At 47.2% G+C, this 24904-nt stretch overlaps 8 protein-coding genes across 8 annotated transcripts; 1 reads left to right on the plus strand and 7 right to left on the minus strand.

The window, feature by feature from the left end:
* Positions 1-4812: 4812 nt before the first annotated feature.
* LOC136195480 (protein LSM14 homolog B-B-like) lies at positions 4813-5296 on the minus strand. The gene is made up of 3 exons (XM_065984803.1): positions 5176-5296; positions 4927-5118; positions 4813-4847 (listed from the first exon to the last, which is right to left on the minus strand). The coding sequence occupies exons 1-3, from the start codon at positions 5294-5296 to the stop codon at positions 4813-4815; spliced, it is 348 nt and encodes a 115-aa protein (XP_065840875.1).
* Positions 5297-5635: 339 nt separating this feature from the next.
* Positions 5636-8112, minus strand: LOC136195115 (uncharacterized). The gene is made up of 4 exons (XM_065984382.1): positions 7936-8112; positions 7665-7878; positions 7395-7606; positions 5636-7338 (listed from the first exon to the last, which is right to left on the minus strand). Exons 1-4 carry the CDS (start codon positions 8054-8056, stop codon positions 5780-5782), a joined length of 2106 nt encoding a protein of 701 aa, XP_065840454.1. The 5' UTR covers positions 8057-8112; the 3' UTR covers positions 5636-5779.
* A 1816-nt stretch (positions 8113-9928) lies between these two features.
* LOC136195055 (uncharacterized) lies at positions 9929-11308 on the minus strand. Its single transcript, XM_065984317.1, has one exon. The coding sequence runs from the start codon at positions 11010-11012 to the stop codon at positions 10041-10043; it is 972 nt and encodes a 323-aa protein (XP_065840389.1). The 5' UTR covers positions 11013-11308; the 3' UTR covers positions 9929-10040.
* LOC136195054 (probable methyltransferase-like protein 25) lies at positions 11129-12787 on the plus strand. The gene has a single exon (XM_065984316.1). It carries the CDS (start codon positions 11375-11377, stop codon positions 12614-12616), a length of 1242 nt encoding a protein of 413 aa, XP_065840388.1. The 5' UTR covers positions 11129-11374; the 3' UTR covers positions 12617-12787.
* On the minus strand, positions 12696-16513 carry LOC136195051 (uncharacterized). Its single transcript, XM_065984314.1, has 4 exons — positions 16338-16513; positions 15822-16278; positions 15028-15239; positions 12696-14972 (listed from the first exon to the last, which is right to left on the minus strand). Exons 1-4 carry the CDS (start codon positions 16456-16458, stop codon positions 13039-13041), a joined length of 2724 nt encoding a protein of 907 aa, XP_065840386.1. The 5' UTR covers positions 16459-16513; the 3' UTR covers positions 12696-13038.
* A 135-nt stretch (positions 16514-16648) lies between these two features.
* On the minus strand, positions 16649-18627 carry LOC136195481 (beta-lactamase-like protein 3). The gene is given in 5 exon segments (XM_065984804.1): positions 16649-17240; positions 17289-17474; positions 17524-17879; positions 17882-18322; positions 18394-18627. Coding segments are annotated over 5 exon segments (1482 nt in total). The 5' UTR covers positions 18626-18627; the 3' UTR covers positions 16649-16973.
* Positions 18628-19084: 457 nt separating this feature from the next.
* On the minus strand, positions 19085-22686 carry LOC136195056 (uncharacterized). The gene is made up of 4 exons (XM_065984318.1): positions 22510-22686; positions 22200-22452; positions 21398-21609; positions 19085-21341 (listed from the first exon to the last, which is right to left on the minus strand). Exons 1-4 carry the CDS (start codon positions 22628-22630, stop codon positions 19402-19404), a joined length of 2526 nt encoding a protein of 841 aa, XP_065840390.1. The 5' UTR covers positions 22631-22686; the 3' UTR covers positions 19085-19401.
* A 406-nt stretch (positions 22687-23092) lies between these two features.
* LOC136195058 (beta-lactamase-like protein 3) lies at positions 23093-24886 on the minus strand. The gene is made up of 4 exons (XM_065984321.1): positions 24649-24886; positions 23777-24588; positions 23522-23719; positions 23093-23477 (listed from the first exon to the last, which is right to left on the minus strand). The coding sequence occupies exons 1-4, from the start codon at positions 24878-24880 to the stop codon at positions 23211-23213; spliced, it is 1509 nt and encodes a 502-aa protein (XP_065840393.1). The 5' UTR covers positions 24881-24886; the 3' UTR covers positions 23093-23210.
* Between the last annotated feature and the right edge of the window lie 18 nt (positions 24887-24904).

Genomic DNA, 24904 nt, shown 5'->3' on the forward strand with positions numbered 1-24904 from the left:
AGGAGGCTCGGTTCCTCCACAATTTCAGATACAACACAATCTACCAGTAACTGCAACAATTAGAGCAAACCAAGACAGGGTAAATTAGGACGAAATCAACACACACGTAAGGGCATCACACATAAAGACATTACACAAAACATGCCGATGTCAAACAACTACAGTACATCTTTCCTGTGCCTTGCCTACACTCACAATGACGAGGAATGAGCGATACTGGTGACTTGAAAGATTAAACAGGTCATCGAGAGCAAAAACGTGCTCTCCTCTCGTGAGTGTGTAACCTGGAGAGAATAATGATCCGTGGCACCTATTACCAAAAGGAGAATTTTTCGTTTGAAGATTCGCATGTCCGTCGCCGTACGCTTGGAGGAAAAAAGACAACGGTTGGTCGTTGTCATCCTCAATACTGACTTCCACTAACAACCCGCCGCAATCTCTAACAGTGACGTTTTGGGGATTTCTTCTCCATGGTAGAGTAGACAACATCGGCACGTCGTCGGCATAGTAAGTTTGAGTTTCAACACCCTTAGATTTACACAGAAACGCAACAGCCTCTCTGGGAGTAGACTCACTCGTTGTAGGACAGCCAATCGACTCTCTTACAGCCTTTTCCAATTCTTCAGGATCTTTGTCAGCAAAATATATATCTCCTGACAGAATTCTCTCAATATGTTCGACGAGTGAGCGTGTGATTGTCCGTGTAGCGCCAGTACTCGGCATAAAAGCATCTATCATTCCGTAGGTCGTTTGTTTAGCATTGTAAGGACGGTGGGCCGTAGGACGTGGTTGTAGAATGCATCCAAGAATGCGAAACTCCGCCACGAAACCAGATTCAGGTTTCCCCATATTAGTAAACATCATTTTTTCTGGCAAATTCGATTAAAGTGAGACATCTTCCATCAAATACTTGGCCACCTTGTAGTGAGCCAACTCGTGTAGATAGACCATCGCCGTGTAGCAGACGAGCAGTCGACGGGACACGTCGGTCGGTTCTTCTTCACTCATTGTCTCCAACTCCTTTGAATTCGAAGGTCTTCGTCGATGCTCACAACGATCTCGGAGCTGCTGTCGACGTTGCGAGAACAACAACCTCTTAGAGCGGATCGAGGATTGAAAGCGATCGGCGGAAGATTCAATTCGCTGACGTGGTCCTTGACAGCAGAGAGGTCGTCCGTTTCGAGGTCGAAATAGCTGAATAGGCTACGTCATGTCGAACTGACAAGAAGTCGAGAACCATTTTCACGGCGTCCGACAATGCTTCGATCGTTCTGTTGTTTCTGCAAGTTCGTCATGGTCAACGGCCGTCAACGGCACGCTCCAGGGCACGCTCCTTTCTCATCGCTGATACGACGCAATTTCCTGTCCCGGATGGTCGAAAGTTCGAGCGATGACGTCCATCAGCCGAACATAGTAGTTTTACTAGGAACCAATTTGCCGTGGTCTTGTTAGGCGCAGTATGTTTCCTTTACCCAGTTGCGGATGCCAATTAGAGCGACTTTGGTCCACTATTACTAATTAGGGGCCAACTGCTCTGCAATTAATTTAATAAAATGCATCGGTTGTTATTATATAAAATTTTTTAAAAATTTGCAAGAACACTGAAAAACACAGAAGATCTGACTGACGCTCAATCAGGGTTCAATTGTACATACCGTACGTGCAAATCCAGATTTAATGGCATCCGTTTGGAGGATACCGTTAAATCCGACTTACACTGACCCAGCTCCCTGACAACTCTCGCACAGCTGCCCGAGAGTTGTCACGAGCTAGGCCATTTCAAAAACCTTGATCGCGAGTCGTCATAAATACGCGGTCCTAAAATTTGGAAATTCAGATCCGGACCCCAATCGGAACGCCCGGAAGTTTCCGTTTGCATTGATTCCGCTGTGAAGCATGTGAAACAACGGGCCCGCCTTCGTGCAATCGAGGCCCAATCGGAACACCCCAGGCGCCTCTTCCGTTTGCCCTGATAAACCCACTGACAGCTCCCCCGTGATGATGATGGAAGTATAAGCCTCAGACCATAGAAATCTCTGCTCAGACTTGAACAATAGATTTTGGAGCATACGTGTAGTAGAAATAGGAATCGTCCTCGCTAGCGTTATAGATTGTACTGTACGCCTAAGTGCAGGGATGATCATTGGCACGAGCCAATCCTCACGGTAGGTGTCAAACCGATAGTAATAACTGTAATTCCGGTACGAATAAGAGTCTTCCTGTAAGCTTAACTTAAATAATAAGTGATCCTCGCCAAACGTCTTCCCGGACAGCAGCGTCGGGGCCGGCCGGGCACTCGCAAAGAACCGTGCCACGAAATTGTGGCGATCGTCATTGCGATCGTCATTGCGATCGTCATTGCGATCATCATGGCGAAGCCGTATCACGAAGCTGAAATCATCAGTGAAATGGCGGCGATCGTCATGGCGATTGTCATCGCGATGGACATCACGAACGTCCATGCTAAGCCACAACATATTTTTCCCAGTGTGAATTAATAAGGCCCGTTCGATGCGCCCGCCGAAAAGCAATTCGCTAATATTATTTCCACAGCAAACGACGCTATTATTATTTCCGTAGCAGCCACAGGATTTGACGCGTGGTTCGTGCATCGCGAGCACGAGTCGCATCAAACAGATTCGGAAAATAATAGACGTCCTTTTCGCCATATCTCTTTCGCTGCAGCAAGAACAATGACCAGGGACAAGGTACAAGCGCATTAATACTGGGAATGGGGACTTGGGAATGGGGACTGATGGGGACTCGCGGGACTCGCGGGACTCGCGGTTACGGAACGCCCTATAGGAATCGGGAGGCGGGGCAAAGCCGCAGTCTAAAATAAATGGCTACCTTTCCATCCTGGCATAGATGTACTATATACGCTTCCAAGTACAACAAGACAAGTCATTCTTTCTAATATAAGGATCTGATTTGCAGGTACAGTTCCTTATACCAACGAGAAACAATCTACTTGTCTCATACTTGGGGCCAGGTAGTACAGTGTAGGTCATTGCTTCTAGCTTTGTCAAGTTTCTAAATCGACTGAATTTCTGAAACGGAGTTCCTATCTCGCAGCTTCTCGCACTTGATTGCCTTTAAACGGAAGCAGCAGCAACAGTTTCTGCACGTGTTCTCTCTCCGTCGCAGTATGTACTAAAGCATTCTTCAGTGCAACTATTATGCATCTGTACACATCGCGATGATTGAACTTCTTTGGAAGATGATCTTTCAACACTGAAATCCCTTGAACCTTGCGAAGGACGCATTTCTCCAACTCCCCGATACAATCACATAACGCGCAGTTTTTTAAATCGTCCAAAGAAAGCCCCGCATTCTTGCACAGTTCGACAATATCATCGAGAGGCTTATTCAAAGGAGAATCAGATAGAGCAGTAATTTCGTTAGTGAGACGTTCCCCAAATTCCAACATGACGGAGCGAAATAGATGATAGATGATATCGTTCTTGCACGTGCCAAGAAATACAAAAGGCGTTTCAGGAAGAACCCCAGATGATGAGATAGCAGAGGTAACGAAAGCCTGAAACGGAACATATGCCACATAGACGTGCTCTTCTTTCGGCGTCGACGCGCTCTCTCCTTCTGCTTCGTCAACCTCGGCCAACAAAACGGTCCGAATCGGTCTCAAAAACGGCTTTAAATGCTTATACAAACCCTCGAAGACTCTGCTATTGTATAGCGCGGATCTTGGAACGCCTTGAAAATCAAGCCCCACGCTTCGTAGCAGCAATCGCTCGTTGATGTCGAGATCTTGCAGAAAAGGGAAAGTCTCTGCCCAAAGTCCCGCCACAATTTCCTTCTCAATTTCGTCGAAACATAACTCTCTGACAGAGTCGATACCAGCAGCTCTCTTTTTCTGGAAGTAGAACTTATCCATAAGATGGATCATTAGCACTGGAGAGCGACTGCAGCAGAAATTCTTTACCTCTTTCTCCAAAGAAAGGCTTGGCAAAGAATCACACAGCGCGTTGAGCGCTACGGTGGAAACACTGCAAGGAAGATCCAATTGATAAACAGCGATATCCGTCCCATTTGTGGGATCTTGATGAATATTCACCAGAGCTGACATCGTGCATGACCCGGTTACAGCAAAGCGGACTTTCTGAGGCTTTCCAGGCTCTCCAAAGGTGACAAGATTTTTATAGACCCATCTCATGGTGGCCACCTTTTCCTTGTCAAGACCTCCGCCCTTTGCCGGCCAAAAGAAAAACCGTTGCACTTCATCGATAAGGATGAAGAGAGGATGCTCTGACTTAGCCGCGAGAGCTTCTAAGCCTTCTAAGAGATCATCGAGATAGGCGCCGCCGCTGTTTACGTCCCAGAAAACGTTTATAATCATCTGCAGTTCTGATAGTGGATCGATGGGGAAGCTTGACGCGCAGCTTATCGGCCAGATCGTTCATTTCCTGAATTATGGCCACCATCAATTGATCAGGAGTGGAACAAACCAGATTCTGAAGATTCAGTTTCCAAATTATTGCCGGGTGATTCGAATTGACCCCATACTTTGAGTGTTTTTTGATGAGGCCCGGCAAAACGCCGTTCAACCACGTTGATTTTCCTTTAATAATTGTAAGAGTAACTACACTACGTTCAACATAAAATATTGACAATTACCTGATTTTATCATCCCGTTTATAGTGAGGACTGAGGACAAACCTCTTGTGATATCGAAATTTATCCAACGCTCAGTCTTCTCAATCAAATCGCCGCATTGAACGAGACTGCGTGAAGACCCAACACAGATTCGCGTGAATTCCTTCTCTTTGTCAACGCGGACGTCACGAATTTTGCTCAAACGAGCTCGACAGCGATCGGGTAACGATAACCTGTAGACAAAACAGATAGTCACCAACAGGTCCTTCTTGTACAACGTAAGGGATCCCACGTGCCTTGAGCAACATTCACGCGACACGTGCGAACGATGCTGAGTCGCGAGAGGAGCTGATTTTCTTGGGAATACGACTTCTGGAGTCTTCGAAGTCTTTTCGCTTAGCGGCTGGAAGACGACGAGGTCGGCCTTGTCAAAGACGGCATATTTGACTAGAACGGTTGGATGTCCTTCGACGACAAAGCGATTCTCTGTGCCGTGGAACTTGACTACGAATAAGAGAGACGTTGAAAGGTGAGAGGGAAGGCGTGCGGTGCTTCGCTTGCCTTCGGAGAGGGTCACCGTCTTCGCATTAGGATCGATTTGGTGTAAGACGCCATCGAAGCGTTCCTGCGACTTCGATATCACGCTTATTCGACTTCCTACACGGTCGCTGAGACTGCTCATGCTTATCCTTGCGGAGAAATGCCCGAAATGGTGCCGATCGTTGTACCACGTGGTGGTTCAACTGTGGGCTGTCCCGGATGCCTCAGTCAAGCAAGGCTCTCTCGCACGTTCCTGGGCGGGCCGAAATAATATTGACACTGAGGCACAAACGGTCGAGATACTTTGGGTAAATGTTCAGCTCTTCGTCATCCTCTCACTCTGACCACGTTGTGCATGCAAAGGATGCCCGGATACCAAGTGGGTCCAACAATCTGCTCTGTGATTTGCTCTGTGGAGAAATTGTTCAGATACAACACAATCAACAAATACAGTAGTCTAACTACAAAAAACGTGAGTACATGCAGTACAATCAGAACAAAAGAAGACAAGGAAAATTAGGACAAAAATCATTGTCTCATACAACACACGCGTAAGGGCATCACACAATAAGATATTACACATAAGGGTAAGGTCCGACGGATTGACGAGCCTGTTCAGCAGGTTCTATTGCCTTGGCATATCCTCACAAGCCGTCTGAATGAGTAGCAGAGCTTCGAAAAACTTAAACGGAAGCAGCAGCAACAGTTTCTGCACGTGTTCTCTCTCCGTCGCAGTATGTACTAAAGCATTCTTCAGTGCAACTATTATGCTTCTGCACACATCGCGATGATTGAACTTCTTTGGGAGATGATCTTTCAACACTGAATACTTCTTAGAAATGCCTTGAACCTTGCGAAGGCCGCATTCCTCCAACTCCCCGATATAATCACATAACGCGCAGTTTTTTAAATCGTCCAAAGAAAGCCCCGCGTTCCTGCACTGTTCGACAATATCATCGAGAGGCTTATTCAAAGGAGATCCAGCATCATTGGCGTTTCCCGCATCAATTTCGTTAATGAGACCTTCCCCAAAATCCAACATGACGGAGCGAAATAGATGATAGAAGAGATTGTTCTTGCAGGCGCCTAGAAATAAAAGAGGCCTTTCAGGGAGAAGCCCAGACGATGAGATAGCAGAGGTAACGAAAGCCTGAAACGGAACATATGCCACATAGACGTGCTCTTCTTTCGGCGTCGACGCGCTCTCTCCTTCTGCTTTGTCAACCTCCAACGAAACGGTCCGAATCGGTCTCAAAAACGGCTCTAAATGCTTATACAAGCCCTTGAAAACTCTCCCATTGTATAGCGCGGATCTTGGAACGCCTTGAAAATCAAGCCCCACGCTTCGGAGCAGCAATCGCTCGTTGATGTCAAGATCTTGCAGGAAAGGGAACGTCTCTGCCCAAAGTTCCGCCGCAATTTCCTTCTCAATTTCGTCAAAGCAGAACTCTCTGACAGACTCGATAGAAGCAGCTGTCTTTTTCAGGAAGTAGAACTTCGCCATAAGATGGATCATTAGCGCTGGAGAGCGACTGCAGAAATTCTTTATTTCCTTTTCCAAAGAAGGGCTTGATAAGGAAACGCGCAATGCGTTGAGCGCTACGGTGGGAACACTGCAAGGAAGATCCAATTGATAAACAGTAATATTCGTCCCATTTGTGGGACATTGATGAATATTCATCAGAGCTGACATCATGCATGACCCGGTTACAGCAAAGCGGACTTTGTGAGGCTTTCCAGGTTCTCCAAAGGTGACAAGATTTTTGTAGACCCATCTCATGGTGGCCACCTTTTCCTTGTCAAGACCTCCGCCCTTTGCCGGCCAAAAGAAAAACCGTTGCACTTCATTAATAAGGATGAAGAGAGGATGCTCTGACTCAGCTGTCAGAGCTTCTAAGCCTTCTAAGAGATCATTGAGATAGGCGCCGCCGCTATTACGTCCCAGAAAACTTTTATAATCATCTGCATTTCTGATAGTGGATAGATGGGGAAGCTTGACGTGCAGCTCTTTGGCCAGATCGTTCATTTCCTGAATTAAGCCCACCATCAAGTGATCAGGAGTGGAACAACCCAGCTTCTCAAGATTCAGTTTCCAAATTATTGCCGGGTGATTTGAATTGAGCCCATACTTTGGGTGTTTTTTGATGAGGCCCGGCAAAACGCCGTTCAACCACGTTGATTTTCCTTTTATAATTGTAAGAGTAACTACACTACGTTCAACATAAAATATTGACAATTACCTGATTTTATCATCCCGTTTATAGTGAGGACTGACGACATACCTATCGTGGCATCGAAATTTATCCAATGCTCTGTCTCCTCAATCAAATCGCCGCATTGAACGAGACTGCGTGAAGACCCAACAAAGATTCGCGTGAATTCCTTCTCTTTGTCAACGCGGACGTCATGAATTTTGCTCAAACGAGCTCGGCAGCGATCGCGTAACGATAACCTGTAGACAAATAGTCACCAACAGGTCCTCCTCGTACAACGTAAGGGATCCCACGTGCCTTGACGAACGTTCACGCGACACGTGCGAACGATGCTGAGTCAGCGTTGCAAGAGGAGCTGATTTTCTTGGGAATACGACTGTTGGAGTCTTCGAAGTTTTTTCGCGAAGCGGCTCGAAGACGACGAGGTCGGCCTTGTCAAAGACGGCATATTTGACTGAAACGGTTGGATGTGCTTCGTCGACAAGGCGATTCTCTGTGCCGTGAAACTTGACTACGAATAAGAGAGACGTTGAAAGGTAAGAGGGAAGGCGTGCGGTGCTTCGCTTGCCTTCAGAGAGGGTCACCGTCTTCGCTTTAGGATCGATTTCGTGTAAGACGCCCTCGAAGCGTTCCTGCGATTTCGATATCACGCTTATTCGACTTCCTAGACGGTCGCTGAGTCCGCTCATGCTTAGCCTTGCGAATCACGAAATGGTGAAGGGAAAGCACGTTTGTGCTTGTTGTAATTTAGGCTGTCCCGGATGCTTGAGTCAGACCTCTCACACGTGGCTGTGGCAAAAAAGGGCGTGGCCTTCAGACTGAGGCCGTACGCGCATGAAATCAAAACATTGAGGCACAAACGGTCGATATACTTTCAGCGAATTTTTCTTCATCGCTTTGTCATCCTCTTGAACAAATTCAGCAGAAACGTCAGAACTTGGGTTGTTAAACTCTAGACAATCAATACAATACGAACTTAGCGTATATACATGACTTAGCATATACGGCTCTGTGGAGGAGGCTCGGTTCCTCCACGATTTCAGATACAACACAATCTACCAGTAACTGCAAGTATAGTACAATTAGAGCAAAGCAAGACAGGGTAAATTAGGACGAAATCATTGTCACGTGCAACACACACGTAAGGGCATCACACATAAAGACATTACACAAAGCATGCCGATGTCAAACAACTACAGTACAACTTTCTTGTGCCTTGCCTACGCTCACAATGACGAGGAATGAGCGATACCGGTGATTTGAAAGATTAAACAGGTCATTGAGAGCAAAATTGTGCTCTCCTCTCGTGAGTGCGTAACCTGGAGAGAATAATGACCCGTGGCACCTATTACCAAAAGGAGAATTTTTCGTTTGAAGATTCGCATGTCCGTTGCCGTACGCTTGGAGGAAAAACGACAACGGTTGGTCGTTGTCATCCTCAATACTGACTTCCACTAACAAACCGCCGCAATCTCTAACAGTAACGTTTTTGGGATTTCTTCTCCATGGTAGAGAAGACAACCTCGGCATGTCGTTGGCATAGCAAGTTTGAGTTTCAACACCCTTAGATTTACACAGAAACTCAGCAGCCTCTCTGGGAGTAGACTCACTCGGAGGAGGACAGCCAATCGCCTCACTCGCCGCCTTTTCTAATTCTTTAGGACCTTTGTCGGCAAATGATATATCTCCAGACAGAATTCTCTCAATATGCTCAACGAGCGAGCGTGTGATCGTCCGTATAGCGCTACTACTCGGCATAAAAGCATCTATCATTCCGTAGGTCGTTTGTTTGGCATTGTAAGGAAGGTAGGCCGTAAGACGTGGTTGTAGAATGCATCCAAGAATGTGATACTCCGCCATGAAACCAGATTCAGGTTTCCCGATAGCAGTAAACATCATTTTTTTAGGCGAACTCGATTGAAGCGAGACATCTTTCATCAAATACCTGGCCACCTTGTAGTGGGCCAACTCGTGTAGATAGACCATCGCCGTGTAGCAGACGAGCAGTCGACGGGACACGTCGGTCGGTTCTTTGTCGCTCATTTCCTTCAACTCCTGTCGTAGGTCTTCGTCGATGGTCACAATGATCTCGGAGTCGCTGTAGACGTTGCGAAATTTCTCGACGTCGTGAGTCCTTTCACGCAATTCTCGAAGGCTCCCTTCGTGGCAGTGAATGGATCCTACGAGATTGGTATCACAACTCTTTGTAACTTCTCGAGGATTAAAAACGATTGGAGGCAGATTCGACCCGCTGACGTGGTCCTTGACAGCAGAGAGTTCGTCCGTTTCGAGGTCGAAATAGCTGAATACGTCATATCGAACGGACAAGAAGACGAGAACCATTTTCACGGCGTCCAACAATGCTTCGATGGACGAAAATTCTCCATCGTCCAGTTGTTTCTGCAAGTTCGTCATGGTCAACGGCGTGCTCTTTCTTACGTGTAATGACGCAATTTGCTGTCCCGGATGCTACTTGAATGTCGCGACCACGTGGTCCACTACTTGTGGAAAATTAAATTGTGCAAAGATGCGCAGTTAGCCAAGTAGAACTATAGCATTGGTATTGATTAGGACCTTTTTTGCTCATAATTATATGACTGAACATACATTCAAGAACACACTAAGAAAGAACACACACACAGAGAGAAATACCACGATGATATTTTATTGAGCTCACAAACTCCCAGCCAACTGCATTATTTCTTTGTCTGACAACGCCCGATTGTATATGCGATAGTCATCGATGAGGCCATTTATTTCATACGAAGTCGAATGACTAACATCTGTACATAGGCAATCTCCAATGAACATGCGCTGCGACGCTGGAGTAACAGGAACAGGAGAAATGTTCGAAAACTCGTACGCCAACTTTCCGTCCCTGTACACCGAGACACGGCCCTCAGAGAAAGTCGTCGCAATGTGATGCCAAGTCGATTCGTTGAGAACCTCTCGACTCAGGCTGTTCTGCATACGAGGAACCAGATTCGGATAAGTCGTCGGACGCGGAAAATCATTGTATCGCATATCGTACGAATTTTGTATGACGGCTAGAAGAGAGTGACTCGTGTAAAACCAAAAGGACGATTGGCCCCAATCGTAACGCCTTTGTCCGTTCGAATTGACGAACCCAGCTCCGCCGTGAAGCATCAGAAAACTCGTATGGGAATCGGGCGCCTTCAATCGAGTCCAAAGTGCCACTGTATAGGCATTTCTGTTTAGAATATTAGGAATGCTGATGTAATGGTGAGCCTTGCTGCTGGCGAATGTGCCGTTGAATAGCGCAGACCCGTTGCCTACTTTGCCTGGAGATTGATGAATTGTGCCGACAACTTGACCGTCGTAAGCGTTCGATGTCGAGTCCTGTCCGAGATTCGATGGGTCGTCGAACGTGTAGTGCGCGACTAGACCGCGTGATAAGTCGTATTTTTGAGTGAGTGGGCATTTGAATACGTCTAAGTGCCCGGCGCAGCTGATTTTAACGTCTCCTGGTGAGTTGAGTAGGAGAGATGGCGTATTCGAGTTGTCATCTGAAGACAAATAGATGCTTCCCTCGGCTGGCGCATGGTGACCCAATCCTCGTCCTGAAGCCACCCAGTGAGCCAGAATGAAACAGATTAGGAGAATAACAGAGGTGACCTTTGCCATATCTCTGCAGAAGCCCGGGACAAGTGGGGGAAACGCATATATAACGTTGGGGAATACCCACGGGATTATCTCAGCGGCCCACGCGGCCAGTGATCCATTTTGGCTAGCTCAAAGGTTGGTTACATCCAAACATGGAGTTTAGCCATTCGAACTTCGGAAGACTCACTTAGTCTAAATGCTTGGCGTAAAGCTTGCATGCCAATGTGTCAAACAGCAACTATCTACCGACTACCGTCGATCTTTCTTGTACCTGGCCAACGCTCATATTGACAATTAAGGAACATACGTGCAATACTGGTGACTCGGAAAATTGAACAGGTCGTCTCTTGACATCCTTGGCACGATGCTGTCCCGGATGCTCTATGGATTTACTTACAAGGGATGAAATTGAAGCTAAATTAGACCGCCTTCTTGCGTTTCTGAATCCACTTAGAAGTCTTCTGAACGCTCACGTGAATAGCTTCTTTACCGACGACCACTGGCAACTGATCCCGGCTGCATGGAAGGAAAAACTGAGCGTTCTAAGCGAAGAAGAACTCACGTTGCTTCCAAGCGGAAAGCTCGACCTTGAATGGCTACAAAATATAAGCGAATTAAGCCTACCGAGAAAAAATAGAGCGATTGGGACTCCGGTGAAAGAAATCAAAGGCTTTGCCATGAGTTCAAAAAAGAAACACGAGATCGAAATTTTTGCTTCTCTAATTAACGAAATAAGCAAAGCCAAAGAAATCCGACAAATCGTGGAAGCAGGTAGTGGGCGTGGCTACTTGAGTCAAACTTTGGCATCAGACGAACGCGTGCGCGTCCTGGCAATCGAGGGATCGAGCCAGAAAACGAAAAGCGGCAAAGAACGAGAAACGCTCCTAGAAAGAAAACAGAAAAAATCAAAACTAGACAACCACAAAACAATAACCCATTGGATCACCAACGAAACGACCGACTTCTTAGCAGATATAAACGAGGACGAATTTCTCGACGCCGACGAAGCTGTAGGCCTCGTGGGCCTTCACGCTTGCGGCAGCTTGTCCTCGTCTCTTCAAGAGATCTATTTGTCGAGCAAATCAATTCGATGCCTATGCTACGTGGGATGTTGCTACCACTTGGACGAAAAATTTCCCCTCAGTTCGCACTTGAAACGAAAGCGCATCAAAATGTCGAGAAACGAACGCATGATCGCTCAGTCGGCTCCGGATAAGGACAACTATCCGTCTTTGTCCTTATTCTATAGAGCCGTTCTCGAAGTATTTCTCAGAGATCGACTCGGCGTGGGGGAGATTGAACGAACGAAATATCGCGTGGGAAAATTGTATCGACGCGTCGATTCGTTTCCGGATTACGTGTTTGGCGCGTTGGATCGTCCGTGTCAATTTTCTCGCGATGACGTCACGAGATTTTATGAGGACTTTGAACCGTTGAAGAAACGCTTGGAAATCTTCTGTCAAATTCAATCGGCATTTGGACCGTGTCTCGAGTCGTTGATACTCATGGATAGACTACTGCATCTACTCGAATCGCACGACGTCGTACGAGCGACTATCTTGCCGGTTTTTGATAGTAAAATATCGCCGCGAAATCAAGCAATCATTAGCTGGAAATCATACTAATCTGTGCTTTTTAAATAATATGTAGCGTCGTAATTCAACCGAGGGAATTGGTCCAGTGGGAGGATTCATATCATGATCTATTATATGCATCATAGATATTGAAGGAGAATATACACGGCTTTGTTGAGGAGTCCCGCTCCCCCACGATAATATCGTTCAGATACAACAACAAACACAGAAGTCTAACTACAAAAAACCTACGAATAAATTAAGACAAAATCATTGTCACATCCAACACACACGTACACGTAGGGGCATCATCATACATAAAGACATTACACATAAGGGCGGGCAAGGATCGACGAAGTTTGTCGACCAATGAAGCACAGAATAGGCTTAGATGCCAACAGTCGATGCTTCCGGTTTTGCATTCACGCAAAGACACAAATGAGAAGAGCGTTCCATCGCAGAGGGTTCCCTTATCAGCCGTCCCGTTCCCGTTGCTCTTCGACACGCGTCGGAGTCGTCTCCTGAGCAAAATCCTCTTTTCCATCCGCTTTGACACGCGTAGGAGCTTCGACACGCGTAGGAGTCGTCTCCTGAGTGAAAGCATCTTTTCCGTCCGGTTCGACACGCGTAGGAGTCGTTCCAGCATTCGTAGCAGCCGTCTTCTCGACAGAGCCCCCTTCCCCTTGCTTTTCAGGGCGATTTTGCTTTTTAGCGGGCTTCGCAACGCGTTTCTTCTTGCGTCCCTCCTCTTTGACTTCAACGCTTCCGTTTTCATCGTCTTTCTGTCTAGCACGTTCCTCCTCTTCACGAGCCAGTCGAGCACGTTCCTCCTCTTCACGAGCCAGTTGAACACGTTCTAGTGCCTTGGCATCCTCACAACCAATGCGAATAAGTGACAGAGTTTTGAAAAACGTAAACGGAAGCAGCGGCAACAGTTTCTTCAGTTTTTCTTCCTCCGTTGCAGTATGTATTAAAACATTCCTCAGTGCAACAAATATGCTTCTGCACGCATCGCGATGATTGAGCCTCTTTGGGAGATGATTTTTCAATAGTGAATACTTCTTGGAAATCCCTCCTCCAACCTTGCGAAGGACGCATTCCTCCAACCCCTCGATATAATCACATAACGAGCAGGTTTTTAAATCGTCCAAAGAAAGCCCCGCGTTTTTGCACTGTTTGACAATATCATCGAGAGGATTGTTCAAAGGAGAGTCGCCACTATTGGCTGTTCCCGCACCAATTTCGTTATTGAGACGTTCCCCAAAATCCAACATGACGGAGCGAAATAGATGATAGTAGAGATCGTTCTTGCAGGTTTCTTGCGATTCAGCGAGAACCCCAGATGATGAGATAGCAGAGGTAACGAAAGCCTGAAACGGAACATAAGCCACATAGACGTGCTCTTCTTCCGGCGTCGACGCGCTCTCTCCCTCTGCTTCGTCAACCTCCAATGAAACGGTCTGAATTGGTCTCAAAAACGGCTCTAAATGCTCATACAAGCCTTTAAAATCATATCTATTGGATAGCGCGGATCTTGGAACGCCTTGAGAATCAAGCCCCAAGCTTCGTAGGAGCAATCGGCCGTTCCTGTCAAGATCTTGCAGCAAAGGAAAAACCTCTACCCGAAGTTCCGTCGCAATTTTCATTTCAATTTCGCCGAAACAGAACTTGCTGACAGGGTCGATACAAGCAGTTGCCTTTTTCCGAACGAAGAACTTCTGCATAAGATGGATCATTAGCGCTGGAGAGCGACTGCAGAAATTCTTTATTTCCTTTTCCAACAAAGGGCTTGGTAAGGAATCGCACAACGCGTCAAGCGCTACGGTGGGAACACTGCAAGGAAGATCCAATTGATGAAGAGTGATATTTGTCCCATTCACAGGACATTGATAAATATTCATCAGAGCTGCCATCATGCATGACCCGGTTACAGCAAAGCGGACTTTCGGAGGCTCTCTCTCTCCAAAGGTGACAAGATTTTTATAGACCCATCTCATGGTCTTCACCTTATCCTTGTCAAGACCTCCGTCCTTTTCCGGCCAAAAGAAAAACCGTTGCACTTCATCGATAAGGATGAAGAGAGGATGCTCCAACTCAGCTGTCAGAGCTTCTAAGCCTTTTAAGAGATCCATTAGATAGTCTCCCCCGTCGCTGCTGCGTCCCAGAAGGTTTTTATAATCAGCTGAGTTTTTTCTGATAGTGGATCGATCGGGAAGCTTGAGATGCAGCTCTTCGGCCAGATCGTTCATTTCCTGAATTATGCCCACCATCAAACGACCAGGAGTGGAACAATTCAGCTTATCAAGATTCAGTTTCCAAATTATTGCCGGGTGATTTGAATTGACCCCAAACTTTGAGTGTTCTTTGATGAGGCCCGGCAAAACGTCGTTCAACCACGTCGATTTTCCTTTATAATTGTAAGAGTAACTACACTACATTCAGCATTAGAAATCGACGATTACCTGATTTTATCATCCCGTTTATAGTGAGGACTGAGGACAAACCCATTGTGACATCGAGATTTATCCAATTCACTGTCTCCTCAATCAAATTGCCGCATTGAACGAGACTGCGTGAAGATCCAACACGGATTCGCGTGAATTCCTTCTCTTTGACAACGTCGACGTCATGAATTTTTCTCAAACGAGCTCGGCATCGATCGGGTAACAATAGCCTGTAGACAAACAGATAGTTACCAACAGGTCACGTGACGTCGTGCCTTAGCTAAGACAAACAGTTGTTACGCGACACGTACTACGACAAACTGCTTGACGTAATTAATTAATTAATATCGTGGAACGCGTCGCGCTAACGCTTCTACGGGATGGATAGCGAGTAGAAATTAAAACCTCGTTATGGCTCCCACCAATTTACGGCAATTAGAATAGCAAAATCTGTCTCGGTCTGTGACACATGTGGTGCGAAAGAGGAGGAGCTCGTTAAAAACACCTAACCGCCCACTGTCTCGGTACGTGGTGCGAAAGAGGAGGAGCTCGTTAAAAACACCCAATCACCCGCCAATCATGCATGGCAAGATGGAAGATTAGAAAGCTAATAACGCCGTTTTGTCGCAAACGAACGCACTGCGATCTCAGAATCGGTGCTGTCGCATGCGAGAAAACGGCGTCGCTACTGTTCCTTGGCTCCGCGGGCATGTCTGGACTGAAAGAGGCGGAGCTAGTTGACAAGTTCGCACCGCACAAAAACGAACAAAAACCGAAGGGGAAAGAGGGAAAAGAGTGGATAGGCACCGTACGCGTTTAGATTCGGCGGCGAAAGCTGCGCCGACAAAGGCGGCGAACGATGCTGAGTCACGGCGGGCGACGAAGGCGAACGATCCTGAGTCACGGCGAGCGACGAAGCCTGCGAACGATCCTGAGTCACGGGGGGCGACGACGGCGAACGATCCTGAGTCACGGCGAGCGACGAAGCCTGCGAACGATCCTGAGTCACGGGGGGCGACGAAGCCTGCGAACGATCCTGAGTCACGGCGAGCGACGAAGCCTGCGAACGATCCTGAGTCACGGGGGGCGACGTGACGAGCGTCGCGAGAGGAGCTGATTCTCTTAGGGATACGATTTCTGAAGTCGTCGAAGATTTTTTGCGAGGCGGCTCGAAGACGACGAGGTCGGCCTTGTCAAAGACGGCAGACTTGACTGAAACGGTTGGACGTCTTTTGTCGACAAAGCGATTCTCTGTGCCGTGAAACTTGACTACGAATAAGAGAGACGTTGAAAGGTAAGAGGGAAAGCGTGCGCGGTGCTTCGCTTGCCTTCAGAGAGGGTCACCGTCTGCGCATTGGAATCGATTGCGCGTAAGATGCCCTCGAAGCGTTCCTGCGATTTCGAGATCACGCTTATTCGATTTCCTACACGGTCGCTGAGTTCGCTCATGCTCAGCCTTGAGGAGAAACGCCCGAAATGTGCCGATCGCTGTATTGTACTAAATTTAGGCTGTCCCGGATGCCCAAGTCACGGGGCTTGCCTCTCTCGCACGTGACCGCGGCAAAAAGGTGTGGCCTTCGGACTGGGGCCTAATTGAGGTGCACACAGAAAAACGACGATGATATTTTATTGAGCTCAGCCAACTGCGTTATTTCTTTGTCTGACAACGCCTGATTGTATATAGTCATTTCATACAAAAGTCGGATGACCAACATCTGCGCCATAGGCAATCTCCAATATTTTCTCGCGATGACGTCACGAGATTTTATGAGGACTTTGAACCGTTGCAGAACCGTTTGGAAATCTTCTGTCAAATTCAATCGGCATTTGGACCATGTCTCGAGTCGTTGATACTCATGGATAGACTACTGCATCTACTTGAATCACATGACGTCGTACGAGCGACTATCTTGCCGGTTTTTGATAGTAAAACATCGTCGCGAAATCAAGCGATTAGTATCATGCTAATCTGCAAGCTTTTTTAAATTATACGTAGCGTCGTAATCCCACCCAGGAATTCGAAAGCTCGTCACGTGATTCGTTTTAGGAGAACGAGCGAAATAGACGAGTTGCTGGTCGCCGTCGTTTTCCGCGTCGCAACTGTGCGCGACGTAGCGTAGCGTCATCATAAATACGTCACGTGACGAATAAATTAGGTCGAATTGATGCCCGTCGCCCCATAGTCCACGTAGAAACTTCATGGCATTGAGAGAAATTATTTTAATCAAAATCTGAAAGGAAACGATAGAGATATATAGTAGAGATTTTGTTATTTACTGCCGTTTCTTGTTCCATTCCCAAGGCGAAATTTCCAGTATAGTCTTCGGGATGATCGGAAATGTTTGGACTCGCCATAGAACCCCTTCGACGCGAAATAGAAAGTCGACCAAGAGATCGCTCAACCGAGACTCTTGAACGGAATCCTCGGACGCTTGCAAGAACACGAACCCAGTCTTAATCTCATGCTAAGAAAAAAAACTCCAAACAATTAATTGACTAATTTATTAATTATACCAGAAAATAGAATCTTGCTCGATAGCCATTAATCGCGCCCGACTTCGTCCTAACCGTATAATTAGCCACGGGTTTCCCTATCGGATACAATTCCCAAGGGAGACCGAAGCCCGTCCCGTCGACGTTCATATACGTCGGTTCCATCCACTCCCTCAACGTTTCCCCGTCTAATATCTGCCCGGCCACGCCCCCATATTCCAAACGGTCTCGAAAGATCATCATCAGTAACTTAGACAAGTCGTCCACAGACGAATACATTTGCCCGGCGGGCGCTTCCCATCCTATATCAACTAGCCCCGCCTCTTTATTATCTATGTACCCAACAGCGAGGTTCTTCACCGCGGACGAAGTGAACGCGCCCCTGTATTGCTCATATTCATTGGCTTTGCTATATCGTCATAAATCCAGTCCTCCCACGACGTTTTCACATACGCCTCGAGCGCACGTCCCAGCAAAGCGAATCCCATGTTCGAATAGGATGGCATTCGTCCGGGAGGATAGACGAGAGACGAGTTCGCGATGTTGTCGTAGATTTCGGCGAACGAGAGCTTGCATCCGGCGTCATACGTGCCCGGACAGGGAACCTCGCGCGCGAGGCCTCCCATGTGGCACGCCAGTTGGCGTAGCGTGACGTTGCGTCGACTTCGAAACGGGTTATTGATTTTGAAATTTGGGAGGTATTTCGTGACGGGGTCGTCGATATCGAGTTTGTTTGCGTCGCGTAGCTGTAGCAACCAAATCACTGTGAAGATTTTCGTTAGACTGCCGATGCGAAAGCCCGTTTGACCGGTTGGCGATCCTATCCTGGATCTGAGGAATTTTTATTAGGCCACGCCTCTTTCTCTTTTGTAGTTTCGTTTTCTTTTTTACCTGTGACGTTGATTTTTCCGTATCCTTTTGAGAAGATTAGCGACTGGTTATAAACGAGGCCAATGGAAACGCTCGGTTTCGCCGGATCGACGATTTTCTCGACTTCTGCGTCGAGATCGCGCGCTAGATCAGCGAAAGCGTCGACGTCAAGTGAAACGACGTCGGGCAGAAGTGGGCAGAGTCCAAAAGAAAGCGAAACCGTGCAACACAGCGATAAGAAAAGTCGAATCATTTCGGCATTGTCCCCGGATATAGATCTAAGTAGACGACTAGCGCGCCTAAATGGGGGTCCCTAAATGGCCACAAAGGACGAAGAAATGGGCCAGCTACAACAAGCAGGACCGAGAGCGATTTTTCGAAGGAGAACCGTCGGATCTGCACGCGAGGTGATATTTCTTTTTCACCTTGTTATCTCCGTCGCTGCAAAGAGACTTTACGAGCCCGCCGAGTCGAAGGGAAGTCGGTAGACCGTTCTAGGTGCTCTAAATCGACAGGGTTCCCGAAGTGGAGCCCCACTCGACCATTCGTTCGCTCACCTCCGCAGCTTCTCGCACTTGATTGTCATCGGTAAGTAGTTGGTGCAGAAGCTGATCGAAATGAACGCCCAGATCCATTGGTAGTTTGGTACACCACGTTGTGCAAAGGATGCGCCCATTATTTGCATCATAGATATTGAAGGAGAATATACGGCTCTGTTGAGGAATCCCGTTCCTCCACGATATCGTTCAGATACAACAACAAACACAGAAGTATAACTACAAAAAACCGAAGAATAAATGAAGACAAAATCATTGTCACATCCAACACACACGTAGGGGTACACGTAGGGGCATCATCATACATAAAGACATTATACATAAGGGCGGGCAAGGACCGACGGAGTTCGTCGACCAATGAAGCACAGAATAGGCTTAGATGCCAACAGTCAATGCTTCCGGTTTTGCATTCACGCAAAGACACAAATGAGAAGAACGTTCCATCGCAGAGGGCTCCATCTGGGTACCCTTATCAGCCGTCCCGTTCCCGTTGCTCTTCGACACGCGTCGAAGTCGTCTCCTGAGCAAAAGCATCTTGTCCGTCCCCTTCGACACGCGTAGGAGCATCTTTTCGTTCTCCTTCGATATCGACACGCGTAGGAGTCGTCTCTTGAGTGAAAGCGTCCGCTTCGACACGCGTAGGAGTCGTTCCAGCATTCGTAGCAGCCGTCTTCTCGACAGAGCCCCCTTCCCCTTGCTTTTCAGGGCGCTTTTGCCTTTTAGCGGGCTTCGCAGCGCGTTTCTTCTTGCGTCCCTCCTCTTCGACTTCAACGCTTCCGTTTTCATCGTCTTCCTGTCTAGCACGTTCCTTTTCACGAGCCAGTTGAGCACGTTCTTCCTCTTCACGAGCCAGTTGAGCACGTTCTAGTGCCTTGGCATCCTCACAACCAATGCGAATGAGTGACAGAGTTTTGAAAAACATAAACGGAAGCAGCGGCAACAGTTTCTTCAGTTTTTCTTCCTCCGTTGCAGTATGTATTAAAACATTCCTCAGTGCAACAAATATGCTTCTGCACGCATCGCGATGATTGAGCCTCTTTGGGAGACGATTTTTCAATAGTGAATACTTCTTGGAAATCCCTCCTCCAACCTTGCGAAGGACGCATTCCTCCAACTCCTCGATATAATCACATAACGAGCAGGTTTTTAAATCGTCCAAAGAAAGCCCCGCGTTTTTGCACTGTTTGACAATATCATCGAGAGGATTGTTCAAAGGAGAGTCGCCACTATTGGCTGTTCCCGCACCAATTTCGTTACTGAGACGTTCCCCAAAATCCAACATGACGGAGCGAAATAGATGATAGTGGAGATCATTCTTGCAGGTTTCTTGCGATTCAGCGAGAACCCCAGATGATGAGATAGCAGAGGTAACGAAAGCCTGAAACGGAACATATGCCACATAGACGTGTTCTTCCGGGGTCGACGCGCTCTCTCCCTCTGCTTCGTCAACCTCCAATGAAACGGTCTGAATTGGTCTCAAAAACGGCTCTAAATGCTCACACAAGCCTTTAAAATCATCTCTATTGTATAGCGCGGATCTTGGAACGCCTTGACAATCAAGCCCCAAGCTTCGTAGGAGCAATAGGCCGTTCCTGTCAAGATCTTGCAGCAAAGGAAAAACCTCTACCCGAAGTTCCGTCGCAATTTTCATTTCAATTTCGCTTAAACAGAACTCGCTGACAGGGTCGATACAAGCAGCTCTCTCTTTCTGAAAGAAGAACTTCTTCATAAGATGGATCATAAGCGCTGGAGAGCGACTGCAGAAATTCTTTATTTCCTCTTCCAAAAAATGGCTTGGTAAGGAATCGCACAACGCGTCAAGCGCTACGGTGGGAACACTGAAAGGAAGATCCAATTGATAAGGAGTGATATTTGTCCCATTCACAGGACATTGATGAATATTCATCAGAGCTGCCATCATGCATGACCCGGTTACAGCAAAGTGGACTTTCTGAGGCTCTCCAGGATCTCCAAAGGTGACAAGATTTTTATAGACTCTTCTCATGGTCTTCACCTTATCCTTGTCAAGACCTCCGTCCTTTTCCGGCCAAAAGAAAAACCGTTGCACTTCATCAATAAGGATGAAGAGAGGATGCTCTGACTCAGCTGTCAGAGCTTCTAAGCCTTCTAAGAGAGCGCTTAGATAGGCGCCGCCGCTATTACGTCCCAGAAAGTTTTTATAATCAGCTGAGTTTTTTCTGATAGTGGATCGATCGGGAAGCTTGACATGCAGCTCTTCGGCCAGTTTGTTCATATCCTCAATTATGTCCACCATCAAGTGATCAGGAGTGGAACAATCCAGCTTCTCAAGATTCAGTTTCCAAATTATTGCCGGGTGATTTGAATTGACCCCATACTTTGGGTGTTTTTTGATGAGGCCCGGCAAAACGTCGTTCAACCACGTTGATTTTCCTTTTATAATTGTAAGAGTAACTACACTACATTCAACATTAGAAATTGACGATTACCTGATTTTATCATCCCGTTTATAGTGAGGACTGAGGACAAACCTATTGTGACATCGAAATTTATCCAATGCTCTGTCTCCTTAATCAAATCGCCGCATTGAACGAGTCTGCGTGAAGATCCAACACGGATTCGCGTGAATTCCTTCTCTTTGTCAACGCGGACGTCATGAATTTTGCTCAAACGAACTCGGCATCGATCGGGTAGCAATAACCTGTAGACAAACAGATAGTTACCAACAGGTCCTTCTCGTACAACGTAAGGGATCCCACGTGACTCCTCTAGAATCTAATAGAACGTGACATCGTGTCTTAGCTACGTACATTTTTGCATTAAAATTATGTCTACTACGTTCGCGAATTATGCTTTGATTCGCGCGTAGACAAACTGCTTGACTTAGTATCGTAGAACGCGTCGCGCTCTAATCCCGTTCAGAACGCTTCGGGATAGAACGCTTCTACGGGATAGCGAGTAGAAAGTAAAACCTCGTTATGGCTCATGCTAACAATTTGCAATTAGGTCTGTGACACATGTGGTGTGAAAGAGGAGGAGCTCGTTAAAAACACCCAATCGCCCGCCAATCATGGCAGGATGGAGGATTAGAAAGCTAATAACGCCGTTTTGTCGCAAACGAACGCACTGCGATCTCAGAATCGGTGCTGTCGCATGCGAGAAAACGGCGTCGCTATTGTTCCTTCGCTTCGTGGACATGTCTGGAGTGAAAGAGGCGGAGCTAGTTGACAAGTTCGCAACCGCACAAAAACGAACAAAAACTGAGGGGAAAAGAGTGGATAGGCACCGTACGCGTTTAGATTCGGCGGCGAAAGCTGCGCCGACAAAGGCGGCGACGGCGAACGATGCTGAGCCACGGGGGGCGACGTGACGAGCGTCGCGAGAGGAGCTGATTCTTTTGGGGATACGATTTCTGGAGTCTTCGAAGATTTTTCGCGAGGCGGCTCGAAGACGACGAGGTCGGCCTTGTCAAAGACGGCATATTTGACCGAAACGGTTGGATGTCCTTCGTCGACAAAGCGATTCTCTGTGCCGTGAAACTTGACTACGAATAAGAGAGACGTTGAAAGGTAAGAGGGAAAGCGTGCGGTGCTTCGCTTGCCTTCAGAGAGGGTCACCGTCTTCGTATTAGGATCGATTTTGTGTAAGACGCCCTCGAAGCGTTCCTGCGACTTCGATATCACGCTTATTCGACTTCCTAAACGGTCGCTGAGTCCGCTCATGCTTAGCCTTGCGGAGAAATGCTCGAAATGGTGCCGATCGTTGTGCTGTACTAAATTTAGGCTGTCCCGGATACCCGAGTCATCACGGGCGGCCCTCACGGGCCCCCTCACGGGGCTTGCCTCTCTCGCACGTGACCGCGGCAAAAAAGTGTACAGTAGCCTTTGGACTAAGTAAAAAATTAAGGTGCCCACATAAATACCACGATGATGTTTTAGTGAGCTAACAAACTGCCAGCCAACTGCGTTATTTCTTTGTCTGACAACGCCCGATTGTATATACGATAGTCATCAATGAGGCCATTTCATACAAAGTCGGATGACCAACATCTGCACAAAGGCAATCTCCAATATTTTCTCGCGATGACGTCACGAGATTTTATGAGGACTTTGAACCGTTGAAGAAACGCCAGGAAATCTTCAATTGGCATTTGGACCGTGTCTCGAGTCGTTGATACTCATGGATAGACTACTGCATCTACTCGAATCACATGACGTCATACAAGCGACTGACTACTATCTTGCCGGTTTTTGATAATAAAATATCGCCGCGAAATCAAGCGATTATTAGCTGGAAATCATGCTAATCTACGGGTTTTTTTAAATTATACGTAGCGTCGTAATCTGACCCGGGAATTCGAAAGCTTGTCACGTGATTCGTTTCAGGGGAACGAGTGAAATAGACGAGTTGCTGGTCGCCGTCGTTCTCTGCGTCGCAACTGTGCGCGACGTAGCGTAGCGTCATCATAAATACGTCACGTGACGAATAAATTAGGTCGAATTGACGCCCGTCGTCCCATAGTCCACGTAGAAACTTCATGGCGTTGAGAGAAATTACTTTAATCGAAATCTGAAAGGAAACGATAGAGATATATAGTAGATTTTGTTATTTACCGCCGTTTCTTGTTCCATTCCCAAGGTGAAATTTCCAGTATAGTCTTCAGGACGATCGGATATGTTTGGACCCGTCTGATGTCGCCATAGAACCCCTTCGACGCGAAAGAGAAACTCAACCAAGAGATCGCTCAACCGAGACTCTTGAACGGAATCCTCGGACGCTTGCAAGAACACGAACCCAGTCTTAATCTCATGCTAAGAAAAACTCCAAACACTTAATTATAATAATTAATTAAATTTATTTAAATTCACCAAAAAATAGAATCTTGCTCGATAGCCATTAATCGCGCCCGACTTCGTCCTAACCGTATAATTAGCCACGGGTTTCCCTATCGGATACAATTCCCAAGGGAGACCGAAGCCCGTCCCGTCGACGTTCATATACGTCGGTTCCATCCACTCCCTCAACGTTTCCCCGTCTAATATCTGCCCGGCCACGCCCCCATATTCAAAGCGGTCTCGAAAAATCATCATCAATAACTTAGACAAGTCGTCCACGGACGAATACATTTGCCCGGCGGGCGCTTCCCATCCTATATCAACTAGCCCCGCCTCTTTATTATCTATGTACCCAACAGCGAGGTTCTTCACCGTGGATGAAGTGAAACGCGCCCCTGTATTGCTCATATTCATTGGCTTCGCTATATCGTCATAAATCCAGTCCTCCCACGGCGTTTTCATATATGCCTCGAGAGCGCGTCCCAGCAAAGCAAACCCCATGTTCGAATAGGACGGCATTCGTCCGGGAGGATAAATGAGAGACGATTTCGCGATGTTGTCGTAGATTTTGTCGAACGAGAGCTTGCATCCGGCGTCGTACGTACCCGGACAGGGGACCTCGCGCGCGAGGCCTCCCATGTGGCACGCCAGTTGGCGTAGCGTGACGTTGCGTCGACTTCGAAACGGGTTATTGATTTTGAAATTTGGGAGGTATTTCGTGACGGGGTCGTCGATATCGAGTTTGTTTGCGTCGCGTAGCTGTAGCAACCATATCACTATGAAGATTTTTGTTAGACTGCCGATGCGGAAGCCCGTTTGACCGGTTGGCGATCCTAATCCTGGATCTGAGGAATTTTTATTAGGCCACGCCTCTTTCTCTTTTGTAGTTTCGTTTTCTTTTTTACCTGTGACGTTGATTTTTCCGTATCCTTTTGAGAAGATTAGCGACTGGTTATAAACGAGGCCAATGGAAACGCTCGGCTTCGCCGGATCGACAATTTTCTCGACTTCTGCGTTGAGATCGCGCGCTAGATCAGCGAAAGCGTCGACGTCAAGCGAAACGACGTCGGGCAGAAGTGGGCAGAGTCCAAAAGAAAGCGAAACCGTGCAACACAGCGATAAGAAAAGTCGAATCATTTCGGCATTGTCCCCGGATATAAA

The sequence above is a fragment of the Oscarella lobularis genome, chromosome 14 (assembly GCF_947507565.1).
Source record: "Oscarella lobularis chromosome 14, ooOscLobu1.1, whole genome shotgun sequence".
In the NCBI taxonomy this organism is placed as follows: domain Eukaryota; kingdom Metazoa; phylum Porifera; class Homoscleromorpha; order Homosclerophorida; family Oscarellidae; genus Oscarella; species Oscarella lobularis.